Raw genomic sequence first — 27853 nt, 5'->3', positions numbered from 1 at the left:
CTGCTGCTCTCACCATGAAGCCTGTCTATTACTAATTTTACACGCCATAGTTTGAACCTAAATTTGGTATTGCAGATACCACTGGATTCTAATCTGAAATGGTGTGACACGACAGGAAGACAGACAGATATTTTGATCAACAGCAGAACTCTAAGATAAAGCTGGATGGTGAATAAATAGAAGTAGCTTTCTGAAGAACCAAGAAAGGACTGTCTCAGAGAGCAAAATCCACTGTGTGCCTGAAATTGTTGTGCATGTCAGTATGCTTTAACCACTTCTGCAGTAACAGTTTATATGTGAAGGACTCTGAGGAGATGAGATAACCTGTTGGGGGACAACATCAGAAGATTCTTCAGCAAAATATCAAGACAGAGATTAAGGACAGCATCAAGATACCCAACAGGTACCTATACAGATTATACTTAATTTACTGTTACTTAACTGTTTCAAACATTATTTCCCTTTCCAAAAACACTGTCCTTGATGTATGATAATATTACAGATGATGCACCAATAGCTCATCACTTAAGGAGAAAGAAATATGGAGATAGTAATTTGACAAAATAATCTTAATTCAAGATCTACTTACTTTTTTCCAAGACTACATCACACACTCTATTGGTGAATGTATCTCTCTGAGCTCTGAGAGATAAAAGCTCTGAGGGGAAAAACTAGTAAGTGGGCCTTGAGTTGAATATTAACCTATAACCCCAACACCCTGTATATGACACAAAGCCAATTTAAAGCAGGAAACTGACCTTACACATGTAAATTATAATTTTGACAGGCATAATATTCCCAAAGTGAAATGTTTGCCACTCTAACAGGAAGCATTGCATTGTTTGATTGTTAGTACATACTGTGAATATTTTTTTCTCTCCATTGTTTGCCATTTTAGGGCACTACAAATGTACCACCTATTAACTGGAGTCTATTATATTTATTACCTAAATCAGGGCCTCGCCCTTTGCAGGGCTGAGTGTGTGACCGTTTTCTTGTGTGAAAGCCTACTGTGACCTGAGTAGTCACGTACTATGGGCACCTGTCGGAGGTGGGCATGTCTGTCGTGATTGGATGGGGTGCCTTAGATTCAGTGACACACCCAGAGGTGGCTCAACAGCTTTTTGCATTTTGCATTTACTTTATTTTATATATTTTTTTCTATATATATCTTTTTATTTTATATTTGTTTTTTTTCATGTGTAAAAAAGTAGTACTTACTGTGCTTTTATGTTTTATGTTCCTTGTATGCACCTATACCAAGGCAAATTCCAGGTAGGTGTAAACCTACTTGGCAATAAATACTTCTGATTCTGATTCTGAGAGGGGTCCAACCCTGGTCCAAACGACCCAGGCTGTGATGTGCGGGGCGCGCCTCTAGGTGGAGCCTGGAGCCCGTTGGACCTTCAGATGGGAGGAGGCTCCCAGCCTTTGTTGTTATAGTATAGGCTTAACCACGGTCAGCGTTTCCTTCCCACCGGCTAACGTGTCTTCTGTCCTATTTTCACCGGAGCAGAGACAGCGAGGCAGGAGACTGCAACCTGTGTGTTCGAGCGGTCAAGGAAGAAGAAGTGGGGAGAGAGGAGTGACGGAAGCCACCCGCGAACATGTAAGATCACAGTTCTGCATCAGCTGGAGGAGTGTTGTTTTTCTGGAACATTTACAGACAAGACGACTCGCTTAATGCCTGTTGCACAAACAAGAGAAACCAGTGGTTCTGAGAAAAGGGAGCATCAAGGTGAAGCAATAATGCACAACCTGAGTGTTGGAGCAGGATGTGAGGCTCAATGCGGAGCTAAAGGTCGGCACCACGTGTTTCAGCAGCGGGACGTCCTTTACAGATAACTGATAACACAAACACACACACACACACACACACACTCTCTCTTTCTATAGTTGTGAGGACCAAGCTTGACGTAATACATTCCCTAACCCCTTACCCAAAGCTTATTTACAAATATATATATATATATATATATATTTACCCTACACTACAAAACCATGTCTTAACTCTCAAAAAAAGCCCTGATCACAATTTCCTCACAACAATGGTTTTGAACCAAAACTCGTTTTTACATTCATAGAAAGACACAAACGCATGCACCGCTGATGTTGTGGTCAGTCGTGATGAATTGCACTGCTTTAATGGAAGTAAATCAGACTCATCAGATTCTGAAATTTTAAAGCCTTTGAATTTCTAGCACTGAATTTTTTTACGTTGAAATTATGCATTTGTATTTTTTGCAACTGAATTTCAGTATTCAAATTTTCAAAGTATAATATTCAACTGCTAAAATTCAGTTGCAAAAATTCAGTTTTGAAAATTCAGTTGCAAAAATATAGTTGCAAAAATTCAGATTTAACATCCGGGATACCAGGAAATGTAATCGATAGTGTCACATCGAATCAAACCTCCGACCAATCAGGTCATGTGTCAGTGGTCATCTGACGTCAGGTGATGCTTGCGACAACGAGAAGCGCCATACTGTCAGCTACGCTACTAGACATGGCATCAAACCAGCATGAGGTTTGGTTCGATGTGACATTATCGTGAATTTTTGCAACTGAATTTTAGCAGTTTAATATTATACTTGAACACTTGAAAATTTGAATACTGAAATTCACTGGCAAAAAATACAAATGCATAATTTCAACGTCAAAAAAGTACTCCATCTGCATATGGAACACAGGTGACATTACACATGGCAGTAATTCAGCAGCAGTCAACAGTGACACACTGATCATCTGTTTTTAATGTTGCCTTAAATCACAAAGTGGCACAGCACCATGACAGCTTCTACCCAATGCCTGTTGGACATTTGGAAATATAGATAAATTAAATAAATAAATACAAATTTAAGAGGTAAATTAAAATTGAATGCAGCTTTGTTTTACAGAGCACAACCTGCTGATAGACAACTGATGGCTTAAGTGAACATAACACATAGTAAAACCGCACTTACCTTTTTGGGACCGAGAAAGTTCCTGTCTGGGCTTTAAATAATGATTGAACCAAACAAGATAACGTGTGTGTGTGTGTGTGTGTGTGTGTGTGTGTGTGTGTGTGTGTGTGTGTGTGTGTGTGTGTGTGTGTGTGTGTGTGTGTGTGTGTGTGTGTGTGTGTGTGTGTGTGTGTGTGTGTGTGTGTGTGTGTAGATCCAACAATGATCTGCTGCACAAACCAGAGTATGTGGCTTCAGCAAGGACCTCCACCCCTCCTACAAAGTCTTTGACAAACTGGGGGAGCATCAGACCCAGTGTCACCCTCTGACCATAAATGTAACTGAGGTCAGACTCCCTCATTCCTGCTGCAATGAAGAGTCACAGCCTGCTGTCCCTCACTGTGGCCTTGCTGGGTTTTCTGAGCCAGTGTCTGACAAGGCTCACTCCCAGAGTCTCCTTCCCTATTGGTGAGTAAAGTCTTGTCTTTCTTTTTCCTGTTGGCAATTTAAGATGTGATGTAAGCATAGGGATGGGTTCCAATAGCAGGTTCCATTTGTGATCTGGTTCCATGTTTTGGTGAAATGCCTGGATTCATTAAGCTCCATCGCCCACTAATGGGCAGACTGCAGATAACCAAGTGGGTGGTACATCTCCAAATGGGCAAGGCTTGAAAAAGGGATTGATTGACTATCACAGATACTGTTATTTCTCTGTGTTGCCAACTTAGTGCTTTTCTACCAAGTTTCCTGCAACTGGACTTGTTGACTTAGGCAAACAATCATAAGGCAGTGATTGTAGTTGGTAAATTATTTTTCACTTGGTGGCAGTTACTAAAATTTGTCCCATAAATTGTGATTTGATGATCAACCCTGCACATCATATAAAACCATGCTTGAGACAGAAGGCAGTTAGCAGAGCAGCAGCACAGTACAAGTGTTTGATGCCTTGCTCGTAAAACTATGAAAAGAAAGAATGTGGTTGAGGACTAATTGTAACCTTTATCATCTATGGGGCCTGTGCGATGGATCAAGATTTGTAGTTTTCAAGGTTTTTCAGTCCTACGAAGCTGGTTTTCATTGCACCTCTAACCACCTCCAGAGCAGGTTAAGTTCGAGAAAACAGCTTAACTACTGACCAATCAGATCACTGGAAAAGCAGCATCATGATTCTACAGCATCATGACAAGGACAATAGAGTTTTCAAGTAAGATATTCTAAAGAGCAGCAGATATAGTAGCTTAATGAATTCCTGCCAGGCTTGAATAATTGACTCTTTTTCTATCACTACAGCTCAAAATAACATTAAGAGAAATTAAAAAAACCTAAGACACAGATTTCTTCTATACTGGAATGATCCACACACTGTTCAATTGTTCCATGATTACAAAATCAACATTTCATTCAGACTGAGCTCATCACACATGAATTACTTCTCTTCTCTCTGCTTTAGCAGCAGAAACAACATAGTTCATCATAGATTTTTTTATGAGGCAAAAAAGCATTACTCAGTAAGAAAATCAATAAAACACCCATTCTTATTTAAACTATCCCTCATTAAATTTAAAATTAAATCTATTATTTTGTAATTTTTTAAACTTTGCTATTGGATGTCACTAAAACCGACTCTGCTAGCAGGTGATCTAACCCTGATGTCCTGGTTGTGCGAATCTCATTTCGTGTTGTGTATAGCGTGAACTGCATGCGCACAAAACGTAGGACTTTAAAAAAATGTTTTTAAATACATGTCTCATTAACTCCAGCGAATCAAACACACACAAAGTATTGTTCAGTACTGTTTAGATCCTTAAAACTTGTGATTAGTGATGGTGTTTATTGCTGACGTGTAAAGTGAGCGCATTTCAGCGGGGGATTTAGGACATGCGGCAGGGTAATACAGCTGCAAAATGAACATAGGGGTAACCCTGTATTAGGTACTTAATTCATGGTTCTTACGATGTCCGTCATCCAGGACGGCCAATGTTAGTTCCAGTGAATCCAGATAATGAAAGATATTCTGGGTATCTTGAACTTGCTCCGTAGTATAGGCCCCTTTTCTAACATAGATGAGGGAGTTGTGCGTAGATGAATAATCTGCTGCTGTCTATAGCTCCTTCAGCCCCTTGTTGCCTTATTGTGTTTGCAAAGCCACACTCACCTTTTAGAGATACAATCAGATAGAGCTGCATTTTCTGTAGATCAGCAAACTGCTTATCTGGATGCATTTAATTGTCTGAGGAAACTGAATGAAAAACATAATCCCAGTGTTAACTGCTGTGCTGTGTACAACAGGAAGTCCTGGGAGACATCTCACCCGCTTCAATAGCCATGATGTCAGCAACACCACCACATTGCTGCTCAGTGAGGGTGGAGACATGCTGTATGTAGGAGCCCGAGATGCGTTGTTAGCACTGGATGTTAGCCACAAGGACGCCATCATACTGAAGACCAAGGTAGGCCAATGATCAGATGCTGACCAATTTCCGTATACTGCAGTTTTGATTATCACTACTGAAAAGCTGTTTATAAGAGGTTTTAAACATTAATGTAGGCACTAACAACTACTTTCTAGTTTCTATGTAAAGATAAAGTAGAGTAATGGTGTCCTGAGCACCGAATGAAGTCTCACTCCCTCTGGGTGTCCAAACAAGAAAAATGGGCACCAACTCCTATTGGAGCAAATTTATAGAATTGAATTAATCAATCTCAGATCATGAAGTCATGAATTCTCGATTCAATGGATCTCCGTTCTCTACTTTAACAGAACACCAAGGCGTCAACCAGATACATAAACGTGAGATTTCTTGCCTAATATCTTCTAGGAAAGAATATATTTACAATCATGATTATGCAGATAATATGAATTTTTTTTTTTATGTTTTGGTAATAAATAGACAATTTACAAAATACAAAAATGTAAAGTAGTGCTCATTAGTGTCACTGCAGCACAACCACAACAAAACAAGTAAACAAGGAACTTCCTCTAACAGTATAGCCATTATCACCCGGAGAATTGGGTCTGGACTTTACCCGCAGTTTGCTTTTCACACATGCACAGCGCAGCAGGAGGTTCTCTGCACAGACATTATTCAGGCGAGAGGTGATGCAGCTGGGTGCAGAAGGCAGAGGCAGGAAGTTATGTATTAATCCCGCTGCGGAGATCACGTGATTTGGTTTGCAGCACATTGACACCGTCGTCGGTGTCACCACAACCTCTGTCTCTCGGTCTGTTTCTTCTACATGTGTGGCTCCACTTGTTCATCGGGAGAATGAGATATATATGTATATTTTTTTTCTTTTTTCTTTCATATGTCGCTTGTTAGCCATTCAGCCATTCCACTCGCTCACAGTGAATCCAGCAGGGGAACTCCTGCTTTTCACTCCCACCGGATTCTTTCTATCTATTTAATCTTTAGATGCCTATTTTGGAGGAGGTTTGCAACTCACATATTTAAAAACACTTGTGGAGCTCTTTCCTCACAATGTTTATTGAACAAGAAATTGCAAAAATATTCCCTGTGGTTGACTTTCCAAAGATGTTGAGACAAAAGAACCTTAAACTTAGATTACTTCCCTTCTTCTGGAACAACTTGCAATGTGATAACCCAACAGTTATTCTCAACTCCCCTCTCATTTCAACGCAAAACAAAAAATTCATCAAGCTGTTACCCCTTCCTCATTGTAAACCTGTTGATGACCTTATATGGAGGAGAAATCTGTCCCATTTTCACATTCTCTGTGAAGTGTTCCTGTTGCATCTAAAACCATTTGAAATCAGTTGAGGTTTGGTTGCCCTAACCTAGGTGACAGTTTTAACACCAATTGGCTGTTGAAATTTCAGTTTGTGTGTGAACAATTATTTAGATGAACTAAAAATGGAATAGCTTTCAGACACTGAGTGGTTGTGCTACTTTGTACAATCCTGTCTGTCTTTGGAAGTCTGATAATCACCAAATGCTCAGATCTGCTAAAGTACAACTAGACAATGTTGGCTTTAATTAATGTCACATTTCTACCACACACCTGCCTCACAGCTTTAGTTTTCTGGATTTTGATCAAAGTCTAAGCCATGAATACTAACAGAGCAAAGTGTAAGAAATCAAAGTTGTCAGACTTTTTGAAGAAAATTGACAAGTCCCAATAGAGTGGAGGGGTGTAAATGTCCCAGTCATCATCAATGTAGTGTGCTGTGATGGTCACAAAACTCATTCTATTATCGCCTGTAGCATAGGCTACAAACTGTGGTTTTCATGTCACATCAAAATGTAATTTCAATCAGTGTTTGACTTAAAATCAAAGTTGTGACACCTCTAATATAGCAATACATTACAACAGAAATGCACTGCCTGTTTGGTTTTGTTGCTGCTAGTGCTGTGCCCATTTTGAATGGGCGGTTTGCTTGGTTAAAATGATTTCCATACTCAATTGTTTAATTCATTTTCTCTGCTTACATGACCATTTCACTAAACAGAAAATATAAAATGGCCAACTAACGCATGGTGTATCGTAATATTACCATTAGAGCAACAGTTCAGAAAGCCATTGGACTGATGAGGTACCATTTCGAAAATCAGAGCTGACAGAACACCATATTTGTGAGCACCACATTGTTGGGTCTCTGTCTAAAATACTATTTCCTTGTTTCCCTTTTACTGGGGGAAAAAGTTAGTATTTTTTATAGATTTAACCCCTAACCCATTTTACCACAAGTTGATATGGTTCCTTGGGGTCTTAATGAAATGTCTGTAACATACTTTGTTCAAAATACCACAAGGATCATTTAAAACAGCACCCTTTTTACCCTGTCTAAAACAGCCCTCCACAGAGTGACCTGTTTTGAGTGCCTGTTCCTTTAAATGCTAATGAGCCAGCTCCCCCCTCCCCCCTCTCCCCCCATGATTTTAAACGATATAAATTACATATTTTATATGATATAAATTATCAAATATGCATCCCATACTTTGTATTCCCCTTGTTGTCCTGGAGTTTTAATTTTCCCAATCACATAATTAAATGTCCCCCTCTGCCCATCCACTACAAGCACACAAGCAGACAGACAGAGAGAGAAAGAGAGGGGTGGGGGGGGGGGGGCTATGAAGACCATCATTTACCCCCGAACCCCGACATTCAACGGGTATAGAACGGGTTAGGGTTAGTGTAGAAGCACTAACAAAGTGGAATTTGCATCCTATGTCCCCTTTAAGTCTCAAACCTCTAGATGCAGTTTAACATTGTGTCCTTTAACTTATAACTGGGGATGGCTTTAGGTCTCAAAATTGCATTCTGTATCACATGCTGGCCGTCGCTGACTGAAAGATCCTCATCTACAAAGCACTTACTGGATATTGTTCTGGCTACCTGACCCGCTTAATAAATACAGCTCAACTTCACACTGCAGTAAATTCCAAGATGACGTGGTTCTTGTGAATCAAAGTCTTAGCACAGAGTCAGGCAACCTGGCTTTTCAAATTTTCTTGCTTGAAAGTACTATCCAAGTGGAATAATAAAACAATCCCAGTTCTCATTAAATCTCTCAGCTCTGTAACTGTGTGTGTTTCAATTAAGGGTTACTGCTTTTATTTTTTATGTACTTAATATTGTTAAATTTGCAGATTATTGTTTCTTATAATGTGTCTCTGTATTGTATTCAGGGCATCTTTGAAAAAGAGTTTGCCGTCAGTGGACTTGATAACAAAAGGTTTGAAGTGGAAGTGGTGGAGACAGTTGATGTGTGTACTGTAAGCAGCTGAAGTGTCAGTTGGTATGGCAGCACTGATAACAGTCAGTTTTATGTGTCCATTGTTTAGTGCTGAGTGAAAGCATTTAAAACAGAAGAAATTAATTTGTGTTAGTGTTAGTGAGACAGTTGAGTGGCTCCAGCATCTAACAATACTTCCTAAGATGATTTTTTTCTGGAGTACAACAGGAGACCTGAGATGGGGGACATGTCGACGATGGGGAAATACTGGTGTGCACCTTAACCATTAGAACCTAAGATGCACATTTGTATTCTAAAGCACAAACTATATATCAAGCATTGAAAAGATAGTTGTGTATTTTTTAAATAAATTAGAATTGCACTCACTAGAGTGCACACATCTGCCTAGGCTCAACAGTGCCCTTTAAATTCAATCATGCCACACCAAACGGATATCAGCCCCCTGAATATGTCAGATTTTTTTTTTATCAAGATCTACAACTCTTTGCTGGGAGATTGGTGAAAACGTCAAAACAAAAAACGTTCTCACAATGTAAGAGAAAATAAAGATTCTGGATCTTTACCAAAATTTTAGACATGTGTTTGGCCTAGTCCCATTCTTCCACTAAGTTTTCTGTAAATCTATCTGTTCAGTAGTTTTGTTTAATCCTGCTGACAAACAAACACACCTTAGCGGAGGTATCAGTCAAATAAGATGATTGGATATGAGTCAACTGGACCTCTATGTTATGATGCCATTTGATATCCAGGTTTAAATCACAATTGATTCTCTTTTCAATTAACAGCAAAGGCACAGTTCCTGGTTGTTACTCTACTGTGCCTTAATTGTGATATGAGATGTGAGTGGTCTTAATATGAAGTACATGGTCAGTGTGTGAAACAGTGACTGTGTGAGAATAATGAAATGTTAGTGATAATGAGAACCGTGTTTCTCCCAATATTTCCTGCTACAAAATAAATACACCTGATGCACAAAAACGTTCTGATCAAATTAGTAAAAGCTTTTTGTACGTCTCATCAGTGTAAAAATATTATTGTACAGAATTCTGAACAAAACCAAAGTGGTACATTTACCCAGATCTTCTCCTCCACAACTTTGCAGGAACTCTAGCTTTGTAATAGGGATTGTAAAGATGTGTTTGCTGTACAGTTTTCATGGTTCAGCTGTAGCTTGTGGTTAAGACGCATATGAATCTCTGATGAGTGTAACTCTTCTCTTCTTTCAGCGGGACTGGAGCCCTTCAGACAAAGATGTTGAGCAATGTTCCATGAAAGGCAAGAAAATGGCAAGTAGCTGATTTGCACAGATGCACAAATACTTCAAAGTTCAAAACTCTGGACTCCAACTAAACCAGACAAGTCAGATTGTTCAAGCATACTGATGACACTGTAAACACTTTATTCAACCACTTTGAATTCATAGTAGGTGAAGCATACTATGATAATAGATCCCTGTCTTTTATGTAAACATTTGGATTGAAGTCCTGCATTAGGCACACACTGCTTGCTGTTGGGGAAACATCTAACTTGTTGTTCTTTATGTGCTTGTTCTAGGCTGATTGTCCCAATTTCATCCGTGTACTGCAGTACTTGAACGCCTCCCATATCTATGCCTGTGGAACATTTGCCTTCAGCCCACGCTGCACCTATGTTGTAAGTTTGTTGCTCAAACATTTGAACTCATTTGAGCTGATTGATTTGTTCAACATTGTGGCAGATGGGTAATGTTGATGCATTTTAATAGTTTACACTGAACATTTAGTTAAAATTAGTTAGTTAAAAGTTGTGTTAAGTGTGAATTGATTGCTTGATTCTTCTGTTTATCTGCTTGACTTTGTCCACTTTTCTTTTCAGGACTCAGAGACGTTATCGATGAGCATCAAGCCTGATGAAGGCAGAGGTCGTTGTCCCTATGACCCCTACCAACGCAACACTGCTATCATCGTAGGTAAGGCAATCACAGCTTCTAGAATACAATGTAAGCTGAGGCTAGTTTACTAGAGATGAAGTCTGTTCGGAGTTGTATTGATGTGCCTCTTTTCTTGTCTTGATGACCACTCAAAGCACTTCACAATACAGTTTGCTATTCACCCATTCACAGACAAGACATTTAAGTCTTGTCTGATTTCTTGTTGAATTAGACCACGAAATGGTTTTCCCCCTTGCATATAATGCAGGAGGATATAATGATCGGTATGTCACTCTCTGAAAATCATTACAACATTTTTCATGGAGCTTCACAATTATGATGACTAGGGGCCTTATTCTTAACCGTTGGGTACACACAAAAGTGGGTATGAAAGATGCGTACGCCACTTCTCATGCTAAAGTTAGGATCCATAAATACAAACTTTGGTGGGAGAATGTGCATACTTGTACTATAACTTGCATGCGTACAAACATTTCTGGAAAGTGGAGATGCAGACGTGAGCTGATGAATTAAAGTTAGGTTATAGATCCATTTTATTATAAACATTAAACTGACAGTGTTATTTGAGATCGCACGACAGAACTGTTCCATAAAAACCTTCAATTGTAAAAGATATAAAACAACAAAGGTTTGATGCACAGACAGTCACATACTATAGATCCTAGAGAGGAGCTTTATTAGGATGGTGTGGGTACAAATCTCACATATAATAATAATAATAATAATAATAATAATAATAATAATAATAATATACATTATCAAATAATAATATACATTATCAAATAATAATATACATTATCTCAAGGCACTTTACATTGAAGGTCAAGACCTAAACATTTTTTATAGAGAAAGCCAACAGTTCCCACAGCAGCACTTGGAGTGGAGAGGAAAAACTCCCTCATTAACTGGAAGAAACCTCGAGCAGAAACAGACCCAATGTAGACGGCCATCTGCCTTGACCGGTTGGGGTGAGCAGGGAAAAATGGGGAGGAGAAGAGAGATGGGTCAGGTCAGGCTGGGCCCTGTCCTGTTTTAGATCCCAGTCCCTGGAATAATATGTTTTCATGCAAGAAACCTTCGATTGTTCTAGGGACATGATCTGCTTTTTATTTTCTATGTGTTGGTATGTTTCTCAGATGGAGAGCTGTATACTGGGACAGTGGCAGACTATAGGGGGAACCGACCAGTTATCTCCCGGCACCTCAGTGAGGGCAGGCGTGTTGACCTGAAGTTGGATGACACATTAGGATGGCTGGAGGGTGAGTCTGGTGTCTCTAAGATTAATATAGCAGTTTTCAACATAATCATTTATGAAAATTAAACATGTTTGAGTGGTTGTCACTATATGAGAGAGCTGAGTAGCCTGCTACAAGCACAGATGAACACGATTCAATTATATTGTTTTTGTATAGTGCCAAATCATCTCAAGGCACTTAACATAGTAAGGTTGAGACCTTATAAAACTAATGAGACACTGTGGCGACTATGGAGAGACAAAACTCCCTTTTTTGGTCAAGGTATGTTTTTATTGAGTTTTCAAGCAACATACAGGCCTAGCAAAGATGACACCGATACTCTAAATCAGTGGTCACCAACCTTTTCGAGCCCAAGATCTCTTTTTAATTCCAAACGTAAGCCGAGATCTACCACCCTGATATCTTCCGAAAAACCCACTTAGAAGGGTCATATTTATTATTTTTAGCAATTTCTGTTAAAGGCTGAATGTACGAGCATAAATATACACAAAGAAAGGCAGTTGTGTAACTTTACCTATTCAATGCACAATAGTCACATTAATATCAATTCATATTTATAGCATCTGTTCAATGCACAATATGTAGCTTCTCAGTTCAACAATATGTTCTGCAGAGGAGCTGCTACTGCAGCACAATGTTTTTACATATAGGCTTTGACTTGAATATGGCCATACAGTATGAAGCTGTGCATCTTCCGCTCCTGCAAATATTTCAAAATAAAAACCCCTTTTTGAATTCCGTCAACAGAAACGCTGGAGTGCTTTTATTATACAGAAAGGCCTACAAAAAGTGTTGCAACCATTTGTTTGTGACATAAATTCATCAGATAAACATTAAAACTCAGGTGAAAGATAATTTTCTCTGTTTATTCTGCTGTGAACCACAATATTTATCTGTCAAATGTATTTACGACACTTCCCGAACCCGTTTCAAAGTAAAAGCACTCCAGCGAGTTGATTGTTATCGACAGACCGGAAGATGCGCATCTTCATACCGTAGAGTCCTGACATTTAGTTTAGTACAAAATCCGACTTGTTTTGAAGGAAATGCAGGAAATAAACCAGCGGCTCCGCCACCAGTTGCGGACACACAGCACGTGTGAAAAACAGACAACAGACACACAGCTGATCTGTGGCACGACGACAGCCAGTGAGTCCAGAGAGTTTGGGGGATCGACAGTGACGACTCGAGGATTGAGTCAAACAACCCACATAAGAAATAAAAGGCTGCCACACTACATTAAACTTCGCAGTAGATCCCTGCAGCATATATCTTATTTTTTCCAGTTTAAGAAAGTGCATGACCTCACATATCCATCTGTCAAAGAAGGGGGGGTGATCACCCTTCCAATTCAAGAGAGTGAGTCTTGCTAAGAGGGCTGAGTAGGCCATACTGTTTAATTGTTCTTTTGTCAGGGTAAGATCCTCTTGTACACCAAAAAGTCCAAGAAAAGGGCATGGTTCAGTTGTCAGAGATGCAATCTCAGAGTAAATCTTATATAGAGAACCAGAAGGTAGTTGTGCTGGGTCATGATGAAAATGTGTGGTAAAGGCTGGCAGGTGCCTGCTTATATCTATCACAGGTAGGGTCAGCCCTACCCGGTGCACAATCTTACACTGAATAGGAGAATGCCTTGCAAAAATAGTATCTTAGCCCATTGATCATCTGATATTTGAGTCTGCAAATCATTTGAGTGGTGAATCTTCCATATTAAATATAGTTGTATAGAGCCTGGATACTATTTCCTTAACCTCTGGTTTGGCTTCTAAGATTAAGTCAAGGGGAGCTTTTGGTGGCAGGGAGGGAAATTGGGGAAACTGACTTTGTATAAAGTGCCTAATTTGAAAAGATTATGTGTTGGTAAAGCAAACTCATTCTTGATTTGGTCAAATGACATAAAATGCCTTCTTTATACAGATGTCTAATGCTCAAAATACCCTTTTGGAACCACTGACCAAATGCATTGTCTATGAGGGAAGCTGAAAAAAGATAGTTGCCTGCAATTGGAGCATAACTAGAAATGGGGAATAGTCTGTACTGTTTTCTAAATTGCAAACATTTTTCAAGGAATGCAAAATCACAGGGTCTGAGGGGTGTGAAAGGAAATTGATGAATCCAATAGGGACGAGAGCTAGATTGAATTTGCAGCCAAGCAGGAGTGTCAAAGCAGGAGTGTCAAAGCAGGAGTGTCAAAGCAGGAGTGTCAAAGGTGGATGTATCACGTAGCCAATACAATACTTTTTGATATTTGCCACCCAGTAATACATTTGAAAATGCTGTTACCATGCAGCTTTGACTTTTGTAAAAAATAATTTCCGATTGTGGGGTGTTTTATTTTTCCAACAATGAAATAAGGTTGTCAATCTTTTTAAAGAAGGCTTTTAGGAGGAAGCATGAACATAGAAATAAATATAAGAATTTAGGGAGGATGCTCATCTTAATGGTATTGAATCGTCCAGCTAATGACAAAGACATATAGAAAACTCTATTTTAACATGAAGTAACCTCCAGCAGAATCCGACTCGATGTGGGCGGCCATCTGCTTGCACCAGTTGGGATGAGTGGAGACAAATGACTGGTCGTCATAATGAAAATTATAATTGTGATATTTATAGATGTAATGATGTTATTAATTATAGCACCAGTTAATAAAGAATAATAATAATTTATACACATTTATTTAAGACTGAGTAAAATGTAATGGATGTATCAAGCTAGCACTGTTCAACTGTCTCTAACTGACCCTATAAATATTCTGGTTAAGTTACAACGTCACGTAATTCTAACTGGAATTTATTTCTGTGTAATGTTCATACAGTTTATTGCAACACAAAAGTTTGTTTCAAGCACTTAAGCATTTGATTAGAAGATTAATCCTAGCACATTTTTACATCTAGGCCTAAATAATTGTGTCCCAGAGCTGTATCAGTATTTCAGGATTTTAATGTCTCTCCCATTGTAGTATTGTGGTAAGAGTATTAAACTGTGATGATGGCAAGGAAGTGGTTGAATGCTAACGTTATCCTTGTGAGCTAATGCATGCTAGCTACATCAAAAAGATATTACGCTGTTCTTCTAAGCAGAAGACAGAAGATAATGTTATTTCAGAGCCTGAAAGGGCTGCTGGCTCCATCTCGCTCAAACTCACCCAGACTCTGGGTCTGCAGATGCCTGTACTCTTAGCAGGCATCTTCACTAAGAGACACTGACTCACCTAACATATATTTGACTGCAAGAATCTCAGTCAAGATGATGGGTCTTGCACTGATGATTGGATTTGACATTCTGACATATTTTCTATCCTCAACTGAGTTGAAAGAGGACTCACAAACATGGTAATAAGCTGTATTATATAATTTAGTTTTAATGTAAAAAATGATTGGCTTTAATGATGCAGACATATTTCCACAAATTATATTTCTGAATACTTTGCCATCTGCTTGCTATAGATCCAACCTTCATCAGCTCCAGTTTCATTCCTGATGAGGAGAAGATCTACTTCTTCTTCAGTGAAGTGGGCAGAGAGTATGACTTCATCGACAAATTTATTGTCTCTCGTGTTTCTCAGATCTGCATGGTAAGTGTAAAATGACAAACTTGATGCAACAGCCACTCATTATTTTTCATTGTCATAGAGGTATTCATTCAAATCTGTGTTATGGTAATGAGGTCATAGTCAGTGGTGGTGTTGTACAGGACTGCATTACATTCAGAAATGTTACTAATATTCTTATTACCTACTGTATGTTAATCCCAGGGACAGAATATTGGAAAGACATCTCAAAGTCTGGTAATGTTCCAATAAAAGACCACCTGTACATCAAATTTACAGAAGATGTAAGTTAATAAGAAACAGACCATATGAGCTTCATAAAGTGTCACTGAGTTTATCTATACATCATGCTTTAGTTTGCTGTGCAGTGGTGGAAAATATTTGTATGGCTTCAGAGACCTTCCCATTTTACACGCTTGTTTGATTTTGCCATCAGTTTAAACTCAACAACCCATAATGACTCAATGAAGACATGTTTTTTGACATTTTAGGAAATCTCTCAGGTAAAACAATACTCGTACCCTTAATTCAGTGCTATGTTTAAGCCCCTTTGGCAGCTGTTAAAGCAGTGTATTCTCTCAAGCTCCGTCAGATTGGATTGGAAGTGTCTGTGAGCTGATGTCTTCAGGTCGCTCCATTGTTGTCTTGGCTGCTACCTTGGGTCAGTCTCTTTTTGAATGGTAATTTATCGCCTTACCCACTGTATTTGGCCACATTTATCAATCATTCCCCAAATAGTATTTTCAGTAGTACTTAGTTAAGCAGCTGACTCCAGTCTTTGCAGACCTGTGAGCTGTTAGAACACCTGACAGTGTAACATTACATGCTGAAGGCTGGAATATTCTCTATGATTTTTGTTGTTCACTCCTCTGGGGGTTGAGGTGCTGCATCTTCATTGGGTTAGATGAAACACTGTGGGTTCTTACACCAGCAGGTAACAGTTCTGCATTGTGCTTGATGCCTTCTACCCCTCTTTGTCAGAGTGACATTGGCGGCCAGAGGACCCTGCAGCGACGCTGGACCACATTTGCAAAGGCTCAGCTGTTGTGCCAGGCTGACAATGAGCTACCCTACAATGTGATCCAGGATATTGACACCCTCCCACCAGCAGAGGGAGCTTCTGCAGATGACACTCTGTTTTATGGCATCTTCACCTCACAGTGGTTAGTAAGCTTAAAGGCCATGACATGAATTCATCTCCTTTACCTGAAGCTCTGGTGGCCTGTGTTCCCACTGCATCACTGTCATTATGCCTCCGTGCCAGTGATAGCCATTGGCCGGAGGCATTTTATGTTCGTGTTTTCCATTTGGCCGTCTGTCTCATTCTCGTGAACGCGATATTTAAAAAACGGCGTGAGGGAATTTCTTCAGATTTGGTACAAACATTCACTTGGACTCAAGGATGAACTGATTCGATTTTCCTAAAGTGGGTGTTGCAACACCCTGGGAACTTTGAGGGCAGCCACGTTGGCCCCAAATTGTTTTCAATATATTAGCTGAAAATTTGTTTAATTGCTTCATCACATAAAAAGATGAGTGGAGTGATGTCATTCAAATAAAAACCTACTATAATAAAATGCATCTACAGTTTACACTGATGAAAAAACAACATGCTAAATTTGGACAGAGCAGAGTGGCAGTTTTAAAAAGCAGTAAGGATACACTATATGTGAAGCTCGATCAGCAGGAAACCTCAATATCTTCGCACTGCTCAGACCAATTTCTGTCATTCCTATTTTTCTACATGAGATCCACATGATGTGGATTTTGTCAGTAGTTCTCATTCGTTGAGTCTTTAATGTTTATCTTTTTTTTTACCAGGTCTGTCAATTCTGGACAATCAGCAGTGTGTTCATTCCGTCTGAGTGACATCAAATCAGTTTTCTCTGGTAACTACAAAGTCCTGAACCGAGACACGTTACAGTGGAGCACACGTGTTCAAGAGAAGGTCGCAAATCCAGGAGAGGTAAATGGTCACTCCTAATTTATATGGGAATGGGAAGGGACTGGAACAAGACCGCTCATAGTCCTTGAAAGGAAAAAACTAGAGTCTCTCTAAGAGTCTGTAAAACTATAAGCCATGCAGGCAGATGTACTGGCAATAACAAGCTGTACTCACCTTATTTGTTTCAATTTCATATAGTTTGAAAGTGCCAAAGATTAAGGTAATAAGGTTTATTTCATATAGGGCCTTTTTTTAACTTATGTTCATTTCTACAATGACATTGTACTCAGTAGGTGAATAGCTGAGATCTGTGAGCACATCTTTACCAAAAATGAAGAAGCACAGACAGGATTAAAACAAACCTGAGACAAAAAGTGAAGATGAACAATTTAAATGATAACACACGTCTGTTGTAAGTATTATCACAGTTCACAGACCAACTCCTCAATTAGATTGAATAATAAATAACATGATAGGAAAAACTATGACAATATGACCGAGGGCATGATGAATTGGATAAATGCAGTTCTACATGTAAGAATCATTTTAATACAATGAAACTGTTAACAAATTTGTTTCATTTGTACTACTGTCTAATTGCCTTGTTGTGTGGTAGTGTGGACTGCACAATGCATCAGACAACGCCCTGCGCTTTGTCAAAGAAAATTTCCTGACAGACGACAGTGTTCGGCCAGTTGGAAGAAGTCTGACCATGGTGTCTGCTGAGTATAAGTACAGCCACCTGACTGTCCAGAGAATCCAGGCTGCCAACAGCAGAGACTACACTGTCCTGTTTCTGCTTACAGGTAGGTATGATTTTGGCGGGTTTGAGTGGGGTGCCAGTCAGTCACGTCAGACAAAACAAACTCATTGCACTGCACACACAAGCACTGTTCATCTCTCAGTTCATTTCCAGACTGAGTACGCTGCATCGCAAACTGGAGGCAGTATTTCCCAGTAATTATCTAGATTTTAGCAGCCCACCATATTCACATTTTTTCTGTCAATATTTCTTAATGAACCAAAACAAGTTTAACAATTCACACAATAACACAAGAGATCTCTAACTTGGTTTGTGTCGAGCTATTTCCCCCGTGCTAGCCCAACGGTCCATAATGTTTTTACTGTCAATGCAGACAGTCAGTACTTATAGTTTCAGTTGCAGTTGTGGAATGCAATGCAGTTCTCTCTCACACACACAAGAACTTTTCTTTCACTCTTTAGTCTGTGTACCTGTCACTCTGAATCTGTTGTGTCTGAGAGTGACATGCACATGTACCCTGTTACCGCCATAGATTGAAGTAATAGTATGAATTGTTTTTTTAAATTGTGAATTTTCAGACTTCTCCCTTCTGTATGATACACAGTGGGAACACTGTTTTTTGTTGCAGTTATTCTAGCTTGTTGTTTACTTGCTGCTATATTTGGTGTGTGCGGAGGGTTAAGGCGTTGGTCATAGAACCATCTCCTTTGTAGGGTTTTGGCGGCTAATTTAAATTATATTTTGACTGACTCTGACTGGCACCGGGGATTAACAGCTATTAACCATTACATTAAAAGTGGTACCCCAGACTCAAAGGACTAGTATTCAAAATAAATAGTCACAGCAGGTGGCCGCTGTAGATAAGCTGTTGAGGCTGAAACAGCAGCTAGAAAAGGACTAGTAAAACCATTAAGAAGGACGACAATAGCAGTATGTATAAGAAGTATGTTACTGCTACCAAACATCCCCAGACCGTCTGTCCCAGTCGAATGGCCTTACAACCACCTCCCGGCCAATCATCAGAAAAAAAACCTTCAGTTCTCTGTTGGCGACGTAAAGGCTCCCACCCACCTTAAGTCTGCTCCACAGCAACAGCACCAACCTCAGCTGGGTTCTCCGCTGGAAGCAATTCTATAGTGCATTTATTGTCACAAACACAGCCAAGATTGAAAGCTTTCCTTTTCTCACCTACAAGACCTCTACCATGTCAGTTGTTCGTGACTTTAACCATTGGTCTGGAAAAGGGGAGGCCCACAGTATAGGCATGTAGATGTACATCGGACATAACCAGTGCTGGAAAATATTCTTTTGAGATGTACACAGACCAGCCTGGTGACTGGGGCTGGAGGAGACAACTCTGATTCTTCTCTGCCATCAACCACTGAGGGTCAGTCAAGTCTGCCTAGGCCAGTATTGACATGGAGCTTCTCCACAAAGTATTTGGAAAAACCCAGTGTGATGCCAATGAGAAGAATATCCTCCGCCGGCTCAATGGGAACAGTTATGTGAAACCTTTGTGTGGCAATAAAGCAAAAACCATATCGGCTAGGCCCAGTACAGCTTAAAGGTATAGTTCACCGTTTTAGCCTAAAAGTCCACATCGGAAGTGGCGATGCTAGCAGACATAGCCACACGAACACGCACCCCACGTGTACCCATGGGCGAGAGTGTGTGCAGTTCTCAGGTGTGCCTGTGCGTATGAACATGCATCCGAGGAGGACTTTTAGGCTAAAAACATGGTGTAAATGACACCGTTTCGAGTTATGTTTTTTTCTGTTGTTTTTTACACCATTGAAAACACAAGCGGTTACTACCGTGGGTTGAGGCAGCACGGAGCACACGGGACACAGAGCAACGTTTTAAATATGAGTCTTAAGTCCACGCTTAATGTCCGTACGGGTCATGTGAGTGTGTGTCAGTCAGCAGCCTCCTCTTAGTCCAGCCGCTACTGCATTTAAAGGAGTAGATGATTAGGCAATTCAATGCAGCTGTGTCAATCACCTCACTGTTACTGCTCCTGCTGAGCCAGCTCCGCACGTTCCTCCTTTAAGGAGAATTTCTAGATTCATTTTCAGTGAGTAACAAGTCAATTTCAGAAATTGAGTACATATGTAGATTATAATTCAAGTATCCTTATTGTTTTGGCATATTTTAAGTGCACTTACATGTCAATCCAATGACATATTAAGATTATAGAGACCATATGTGACAAAAATATTTCTCTTATGAATGACCAACATCTTAACCAGCTTTGTAGTACCATTTAACATGAGTCAGAGTTTGTCAACCCAGACTTTGTTTGTTAACCCTGAGTTAAATCAGAGAAGGTTAGATGAGCTAAAAACTCTACTGCACAAGTTGGCATGGTCACTAGACTGGTGACCTTATTTTAAATCAATACTATAGTGGATTGGACTGTTTTTATGTAATTTTACACCAGCCAAGAATTTATCCATATACCATACACCTTGTCATGCTGCCTGGTGAATAGTGTTACTGTTATGAACATTGTAGGAACTTTGGTGATGATTATCTTGGTAATATTTGTTCATTTCAGTCCTGAGATGTTGCGTAGTTAAGTTGAGTGTTTAACAGATGAACTCTGCGCTGAAAGCATTTGAGAAGTTGTGGAAGTAGACCAAGTGCATTGGGTTTATGAAATTACTCGTTTTCTTCACCTTCATCTCTTTGGCTTCATTTCAGTGTATTGTGTAGAGTTTAAACTGGTCACACCTGTTGAGAGGAACTCTAGGTTTGGAGATATGGATTGAAACTCAATGCAAACGGATGTTGCTGTCAACTCTGTTGTACAATATTATGTCTGTCTACTGTATTAACATTATCTGTAACTTCACACTAACTGTGTTTCAGAATCTGGTTATCTACACAAAGCAGTGCTGCTGCCAAGTGGGGCCCATATCATTGAGGAGGTCAAGGTCTTTGAACAGACTCAGCCTATCAAGAGCCTGAAGCTATCCATACCCAAGGTAAACACTGAGAGGGCCATTTACTCCATGTGTCCTGTATAAGATGATTACATGACATGACTAAACACATTACATGAAAATATATTGTATAATTATATGACAGATACAAAAAGTGGGAACATTTAAAATAAATAGAATAGAATAAAAGCAAATGAGACCAAAAAAACACCAAGAATACTAAAAAATAAAGTATAGTTGGTATAGATAGAAAGATATTGATTCAGCCATTAATAAAATGGAGGGGTACCAGGGTTTATCAATCTGTATAAGGTGTGACATCCTGTGTCCTTTACCCTTGACTAGGTGAAGCATCCCTCTTCCTGGATGGACAGAGATGCAATAGATGTTGCGTGTAACAGAGCACATAAAAATAAATTAATATTTAAAACATTCATGAGAACAGACAGTGTCTAACATACATGGAATAGTGTATCAATGTTTATAGCAATTATGCAAAATATGAAAGCGATTAAGGGAGCAGCAATGTCATTTGTAATTAATGACAGTTGTATTGTCAGTAAGAGTAGTGGGCAGGAACATTATATATCTAAACAATCTAGTTCTAATCATAGTCCACGATCAGTTGCCACCACAATCCACAATGTAGCCGCGGCCGCAATCCTGGATCTGCGACGGTAAAGTACAAACACGCTGGGGAAGAGGTCATCTACGAACATGTTTTGATTGGACATTAATGTGATCAAGAGGGAGAGGAGTAAAGGGATGCTCCATGTGTCCCCCGGCAAACTTTGCCTATAGCAGCATAACATGTTTATATTATCGTATTTTTATGTTTTACCTTGTAATACTATTGTGTGCTTTTTTTATATTGTGTCTTTTATTTTACTTTTTTTATAAACTGGATGCAGGCACAATAACACATTCATCTTCATTTGATAGCTGAAGGCTCCTACTCTTAAAACGTTTGAGGCAACAAGTAAGCCTGGATTCTGGGAGAGCAGTGCTCCAGTGGGGTGATATGGTACTATGTGCTCTGTAAGGTATGATGGGGACATCTAAGTAAGGGCTTTAAAGGTGAGGAGGAGAGTTGTATGTACAAAATTTAACTGGAATCCAGCGTAGAGAAGTTAATACAGGAGAAGTGATCTCTTGTTCTGGTTCTTAGTACAATTGCTGCAGCATTTTGGACAAGCTGCAGAGTCTTTAAAGAGTTAGTGGTGGAGCCTGATAATAAATATCTCTGGCCAGTTCCATGCCCTGCAAAAATACAGATTTGATGTCCATAGAATAGATTTGCCACTGATTTTGACAGATTACTGCTAACGGATTTCTAATAGATTCTGAATCACAGGTTGGGGAATCTTTCTGTAACTTGTGAATATTACTTCAAAACCTCTTGCTACAAGTCGTGCTTTAGGCACAATACCTTTGGATGTTTCTGTGAGACTACAGACCCATCTGGTGGAGATACATTATTGACCTGCACCTTCAACTTCTTCAAAAACATCATTATTGTGCCAGTTCTTTATTTCTTCGAGTTTGGCTACATTAAATGAGATATCTTTAGTTATAAGTACATCAGCATCCATGTTTTCTGGTTCAATGTTAAGACTATCAACGTGTGACATGTCAACTGACTCCTTTTGCCCATCACTGCCTTTAGTTTCAAGATGTTGCAGGTTATACCAGTTTTTGTTCTTTCCTGTGGCTTTGCCTGCTATGCCTAAAACTCTAGCTTTATGTTGAAAGCCATAAGTTTTGTTTAAAAATGTTACAGTATGACCTCCTCTTAGCTGTATATCTGTGGATGAATCAGGTTTAGCACATACATGGTGCTCTGTCTCAGCTTGTTTCACATTTGTTTGTGTCATGGATGAATGCAACACTTCTCCTGCATTCGCCTCCATGTCACTGATGTTGTCTGTGTCTGTATTCTGTTCACTAGCTGCTGCATTGTTTGAAATAGTCTTCTCATTTTCCACTTTTCTGTCAGGATCATCTTGTACAATTTGCTTATCCTAATCCTCTGTGTTCACCTTACAAAGTCTAGGGTGATGTACACTAACAAGAATACCCCCATGTCTTACAAATACTACAACTCCACCTTGACCAATAACCACCCCTGTCTCATAATTGTCATCTGTGGGTCTGAGTTGCTTGCACAGTGCCCTCCTTATCCTCTCTGAACACTTGGCTTCTGTGAATGCTTTCCTGGAAGCATGTAATGCTGTGAGTCTCTGATTGTTTCTTTCCAGTATTGTGTTGCTCCAGGGACTGTATCCTTCTGTTGTTTTGAAACAAAACAGGTTCAAAGAGGTTCATGTAAATATAATCTTACAGTTATGTTAAATTTGCTTGATCCTGTTCTGTCCCACTGCAGGGTGTGATATACGTTGGTACATCAGAGGGTGTGGTGAGGGTTCCCACATCAAACTGTTCCTTTTACTGGACATGTGCTCAGTGTGTGCTGGCCCGAGACCCCTTCTGTGGTTGGGACACTGCCAACAGGGCCTGCGTGGAGGCATCTAACACCCAGACCAGTTTGTGAGTACAACAAAATTTTGCCATTTTTATTTATTTTGTTAAAAATGTGTCCTGTTGAGTCCTTTGATGAAGAACATGTTGATAGAATGGAAATGATAGCACTGGTCTATTGAAATTGGTTTATTAAGCTGTATTATTTTGATATTTTTCTCTATGGGGTGTAGATAGCATGTGACATTTTTTGTTTACAGACTTTTCTTTATTTTAAAGAAATGCAAGACTTTTTGTATTAAAATAAAAAGGTATTAAAACAACAATAAGTAATTTACCAAGTAGTCAAGAAATAATACAAATTTAATGCAAAAAAGTCTTCAAAACATTATTTTCACTACTCACATAAAGCTATACTATTGGATATTTTAACAGGACTAGGGGACATGATGGTGTTACTTAAATAGTTTATGTAAAAAATAAAAAGAGCTGAAGAGAGAAGTACAATGGCTATCTTACTTAAATTGCTTGTTGTGGGAACTGTTGGATTTCTCTATTCTTGACTGATAATGTATGTTATGATTTGGCGCTGTACAAATAAAAGTTAATTCAATAAAAAACAAAATCAGGTTTTTGATGTAGAAATATTTTTCTAGGTTGTAAAGCTGGTGGGCCATCTTTTTGTGGGGGAGTTGGAGGAATGGGTGTAGTAGGTGACTTGATCTTAACTGCTTTTATTCTATAGCTACAAGCTTTTAAAATACGCAAAATGTAATTAAAACCACGATATGGGACCGGAAGACAGTTTTTGAGCAAATGAAAGTACCTTTTCACTCATGACTCAAGATGACAGCCATCAGCAGTAAGTCTGTGACAACTGTACCAACCTCTCTGTTGACTGTAGTTTTACCTCTGCAGAAGCCAGGATGTAGACAGAGGGAATGTTGAAGAGGCATGCAACAGTGTAACATTACCACATCGAGCCAGATTCGGACCAACCAAACTGTCTGCAAGTAAGTGTCACTTATATTATTATCAATAAATATTCTAAATAAGGATCCAGTAATATGTTGCTTCCAAGAAGTGTGACTACAATATGTACTGATGCACTAAAGACAGTGATGAATTGGTACATAAAAGAGACTTCAATATGCATTGTTTGTTGGCTTTAAAGACGTTATGGAGCACCGATGTCATCCCAAGCCAACATACAGAGGCAATTTTTGTAACATTGTGTGCATGAATTGGTTCTAACCAAGGAAACTGAATACTTTGATTATGTAAGCTGGTAAAATGTGTAGCCCACAACCTATGTCAGAGTATAGAGCCTTCATGGAGCATGTAATAGTAAATGGTCTGTATTTATAAAGCACTTTTCTAGTCTTGATGACAACTTAAAATGCTTTACACCCATTCACACACACACATTCATACAGTGCATCTATGCGCAGCACTTTCTCTTATCACACTCTGCCAGCACAGCTGTCGGGGGGTATTTGGGGTTAAATATCTTGCCCAAGGACACTTCAGCAAGTGGAATGGTGGAGACTGGGATTGAACTGACGATGATCCACTCCACCTCCTGAGCCATGGCTGCCCCTAATGTAATGTAATGCGCTGTGGACATGCTTATTTTACACATGTATGCATTTACTGAGTGAGCAGCAGATGCTTTAGCAGGTTTAGACTACTGCTGGAAGTTTTCATATCTGATGACAATGTGTAGAGTAACATGGAGGCTCCTTGTGTATTTTGGGCTCTGTTGACTTGTAATCTCTGTGTCAGCATCATGTCCTACAGGTGAGCTGGTGTCTGTAGCTCTAAATGAAGTGGTGCGACTGCAGTGTCCCGCGGCATCACAGCTGTCCCAGCAGATGTGGGAGCGTCCTAACAGCCGGCTGTCCACAGACCTGTACCTGCACCTGGGGGACGGGAGTCTAAGCTTTGTGGCCACCCCTGCCACGCTGGGCCACTACCTCTGTCTGTCCACTGAGAATGGCTACCAGCAGACTATGGCCATCTATCATGTAAAACAGAAGAGCAGCCCAATGGCTCAAACTCCAACCAGTAACACCCGGCCTCAGGCACAACCCATAACCACCACGCAGACTGTGTCTAGAGGTGGACCTGGATTGCACACCTCTGGGACTCAAAGAAAGGAAATAAGAAATGGAAAGATTGAGCCAACACGGTCAAGCAGGGAAACTCAGGTCATCACCAGGCAGCAGGGCAGGAACCTGACCATGTGGACACATAAATCTGGGCAGAAGGAGGTTGGCTTTCAGGATGGGGAGTCTCTGCAGTTGGCTCCAGGCCCCTGCTATCTAAAGGAGCTGGTGGCTGTATCAATTCTGCTGGTGCTCTCCCTCAGTTTACTGATCACCATGCTTTTGTACGTCATCAGACAGCGGTGCCACAGCCGAACAGCCCCGCATGCAGGGACTCCAACCAGAGACTCAGACAGAAGGACCCCTGTGGAGCAGGAGGCCCTCAGGGGTAACCAGTCTCTGAGTAAACGCAATGGACAAACCCTGCACAGTGGACAAGCCAGTGGTTCAGGCTGTAACGGGGCACTCACAGGCTCTAATGGACATTTGCCCAACACTCCCATCTGAACAGTTCCTGAAATTGTAGCTGTTACAGATAAGACCAGATGAGAGTGGGGTAGGAGGTGAGGTGGGTGGTAATTCCAGTGGTACTTAACTGCAGACATATGCTTCTTCTTTGTGTCCAGAAGCTGAAAAACAGGCTGTGGTGTTCTGGATGTTTCACTAGAAGGTGAAAGCTGATCCAGTACAATCTGTTCTCTCTGTGTTTTTATAGTACAGTCAGTCTTTGATCTAGGGCTGCACGATATTAGGAAAACATGCGATAACGTTGTTGAATATTGCAATGATGATATGACTTAATAATAATAAACAAATGCTTGAGTATACAGTGTTAAAGTCTTTCTGATTCAGTTTCACTGCTAAAATAGACCCCATACAGTGAGTAGCATATGCAGACTCTGAAAAAAAATTATAAGCATTATTGCGGGCGGGTGCATGTGTGCTCCTGCGCAAAAGAGCGAGCGGTACGGCTGATGAACTCATTAAGAAAAGCATCGTTCAGTGTTGATATTGTGGAGTTATTTCAAACAAAACATTTGTTACTTTCCTTCAGGTTCTGGGGTCATAAATAAGCTACACAAATCTTTTACATAATCAACTGCTCGTAGTGATGATTTTAACTCGGGACAAATGTGATCACTAGAAGTTTCCACAGTAGAATTTAGTCGGGAGGAGGCGGCACAAGATTTGACGGAGCTGCCTCACACTTCTCTGTTCTCTCTCTATTCTCTTCTTTCGACAATGATTCATTGATTTGATTATCTTTTATTTATTATCTAGGGCAGCAGGGCTCCATCTGATTGATATCCTGCATGTTGATATCATGATGACGATACATTTTCGATTTATCGTGCAGCCCTACTTAGATCCAAAGTGACTGACAGCTACAGTTATGTATCATTTTATATGACAACATTTTCAAGAATTCATCCAAAACAAACAGCTATTACGATTTGCAATCTTTAGAAGTCTGAGCTCAAGTTCAGCACAATTGTTCAATTTCAAAATGTTCCCTTCAAAGAACTGTATAATTAGAGAAGTCATTGGTGGGTGAAGGTGATCGAGGTGGATGACCACACACACATTCATCTTTAACATTCATTCATGTCTCCTCGCTCCTCTGTGACCCAGGGGGCCAGCCTGGAAGAAACATGAGCATTGATACCAGAGACCATTTTTTACTTAAATCTGATCCAAACACCCCTTGATTAGAAATGTTCTGCTGACTGATCTGATGCTACAGATGGTGTTTGGGACACAACAGCTGCAGTTCAGGTGTTCTTTTACTATTAAGTTTATATGTTATTTGTGTTCCAACTCACCATTTAGTCACAATGATTGGATCAGTGGAAACTGTTGGTCTAATTGATAAATGAAGCATAAACAACTTTCTATAAACTGTAATGTGTGTAATCTTACAGAGAGAAAAAAGTCGGTAATCTTTCAGCTTTGAATAATGAAGTTGTCTCTTTTTCTGTACATCGTTTCCGTGCTCCCTATGAGATTTATTCAACTAAATCATTCTAAAAAATATCATAACCTGTATAATTCAAAATGACTTCACAAGCCCATAACTCAAGCATTGTTGGCTTTGTGCGTCAGTTGTTTGAGCAGTCCCTTAATAAACTGTGATCTGAAAATCTGTTCAGTCAAAATAAAAATGCAGCTTTCCATTGGTTGTGTAACTGAGTCCAATGTGACAAAGTTTAAGTGGAC

General features: G+C 39.8%; 1 protein-coding gene across 1 annotated transcript; it reads left to right on the top strand.

Annotated features, from left to right (window-relative positions):
* Positions 1–1325: 1325 nt before the first annotated feature.
* On the top strand, positions 1326–27668 carry sema4ab (sema domain, immunoglobulin domain (Ig), transmembrane domain (TM) and short cytoplasmic domain, (semaphorin) 4Ab). The gene is made up of 15 exons (XM_034601161.1): positions 1326–1609; positions 3157–3410; positions 5232–5392; positions 9885–9944; positions 10213–10311; positions 10513–10606; positions 11725–11847; positions 15294–15421; positions 16379–16560; positions 17219–17363; positions 17959–18148; positions 20977–21092; positions 23434–23597; positions 24447–24541; positions 25314–27668. Exons 2-15 carry the CDS (start codon positions 3314–3316, stop codon positions 26141–26143), a joined length of 2484 nt encoding a protein of 827 aa, XP_034457052.1. The 5' UTR covers positions 1326–1609; positions 3157–3313; the 3' UTR covers positions 26144–27668.
* The last annotated feature ends 185 nt before the right edge of the window (positions 27669–27853 follow it).

This window comes from Hippoglossus hippoglossus, chromosome 11 (genome assembly GCF_009819705.1).
Source record: "Hippoglossus hippoglossus isolate fHipHip1 chromosome 11, fHipHip1.pri, whole genome shotgun sequence".
NCBI lineage: Eukaryota > Metazoa > Chordata > Actinopteri > Pleuronectiformes > Pleuronectidae > Hippoglossus > Hippoglossus hippoglossus.
This window is presented reverse-complemented; position numbering and strand designations above follow the sequence as displayed.

Excerpts from the sequence above, each read along its gene's own strand:
- sema4ab (XM_034601161.1), top strand. The coding sequence starts at position 3,314 with ATGAAGAGTCACAGCCTGCTGTCCCTCACTGTGGCCTTGCTGGGTTTT. Across the intron at positions 16,561-17,218 it reads GGCATCTTCACCTCACAGTG|GTCTGTCAATTCTGGACAAT; the intron begins GTTAGTAAGCTT and ends TTTTTTTACCAG. Across the intron at positions 17,364-17,958 it reads AGGTCGCAAATCCAGGAGAG|TGTGGACTGCACAATGCATC; the intron begins GTAAATGGTCAC and ends GTTGTGTGGTAG.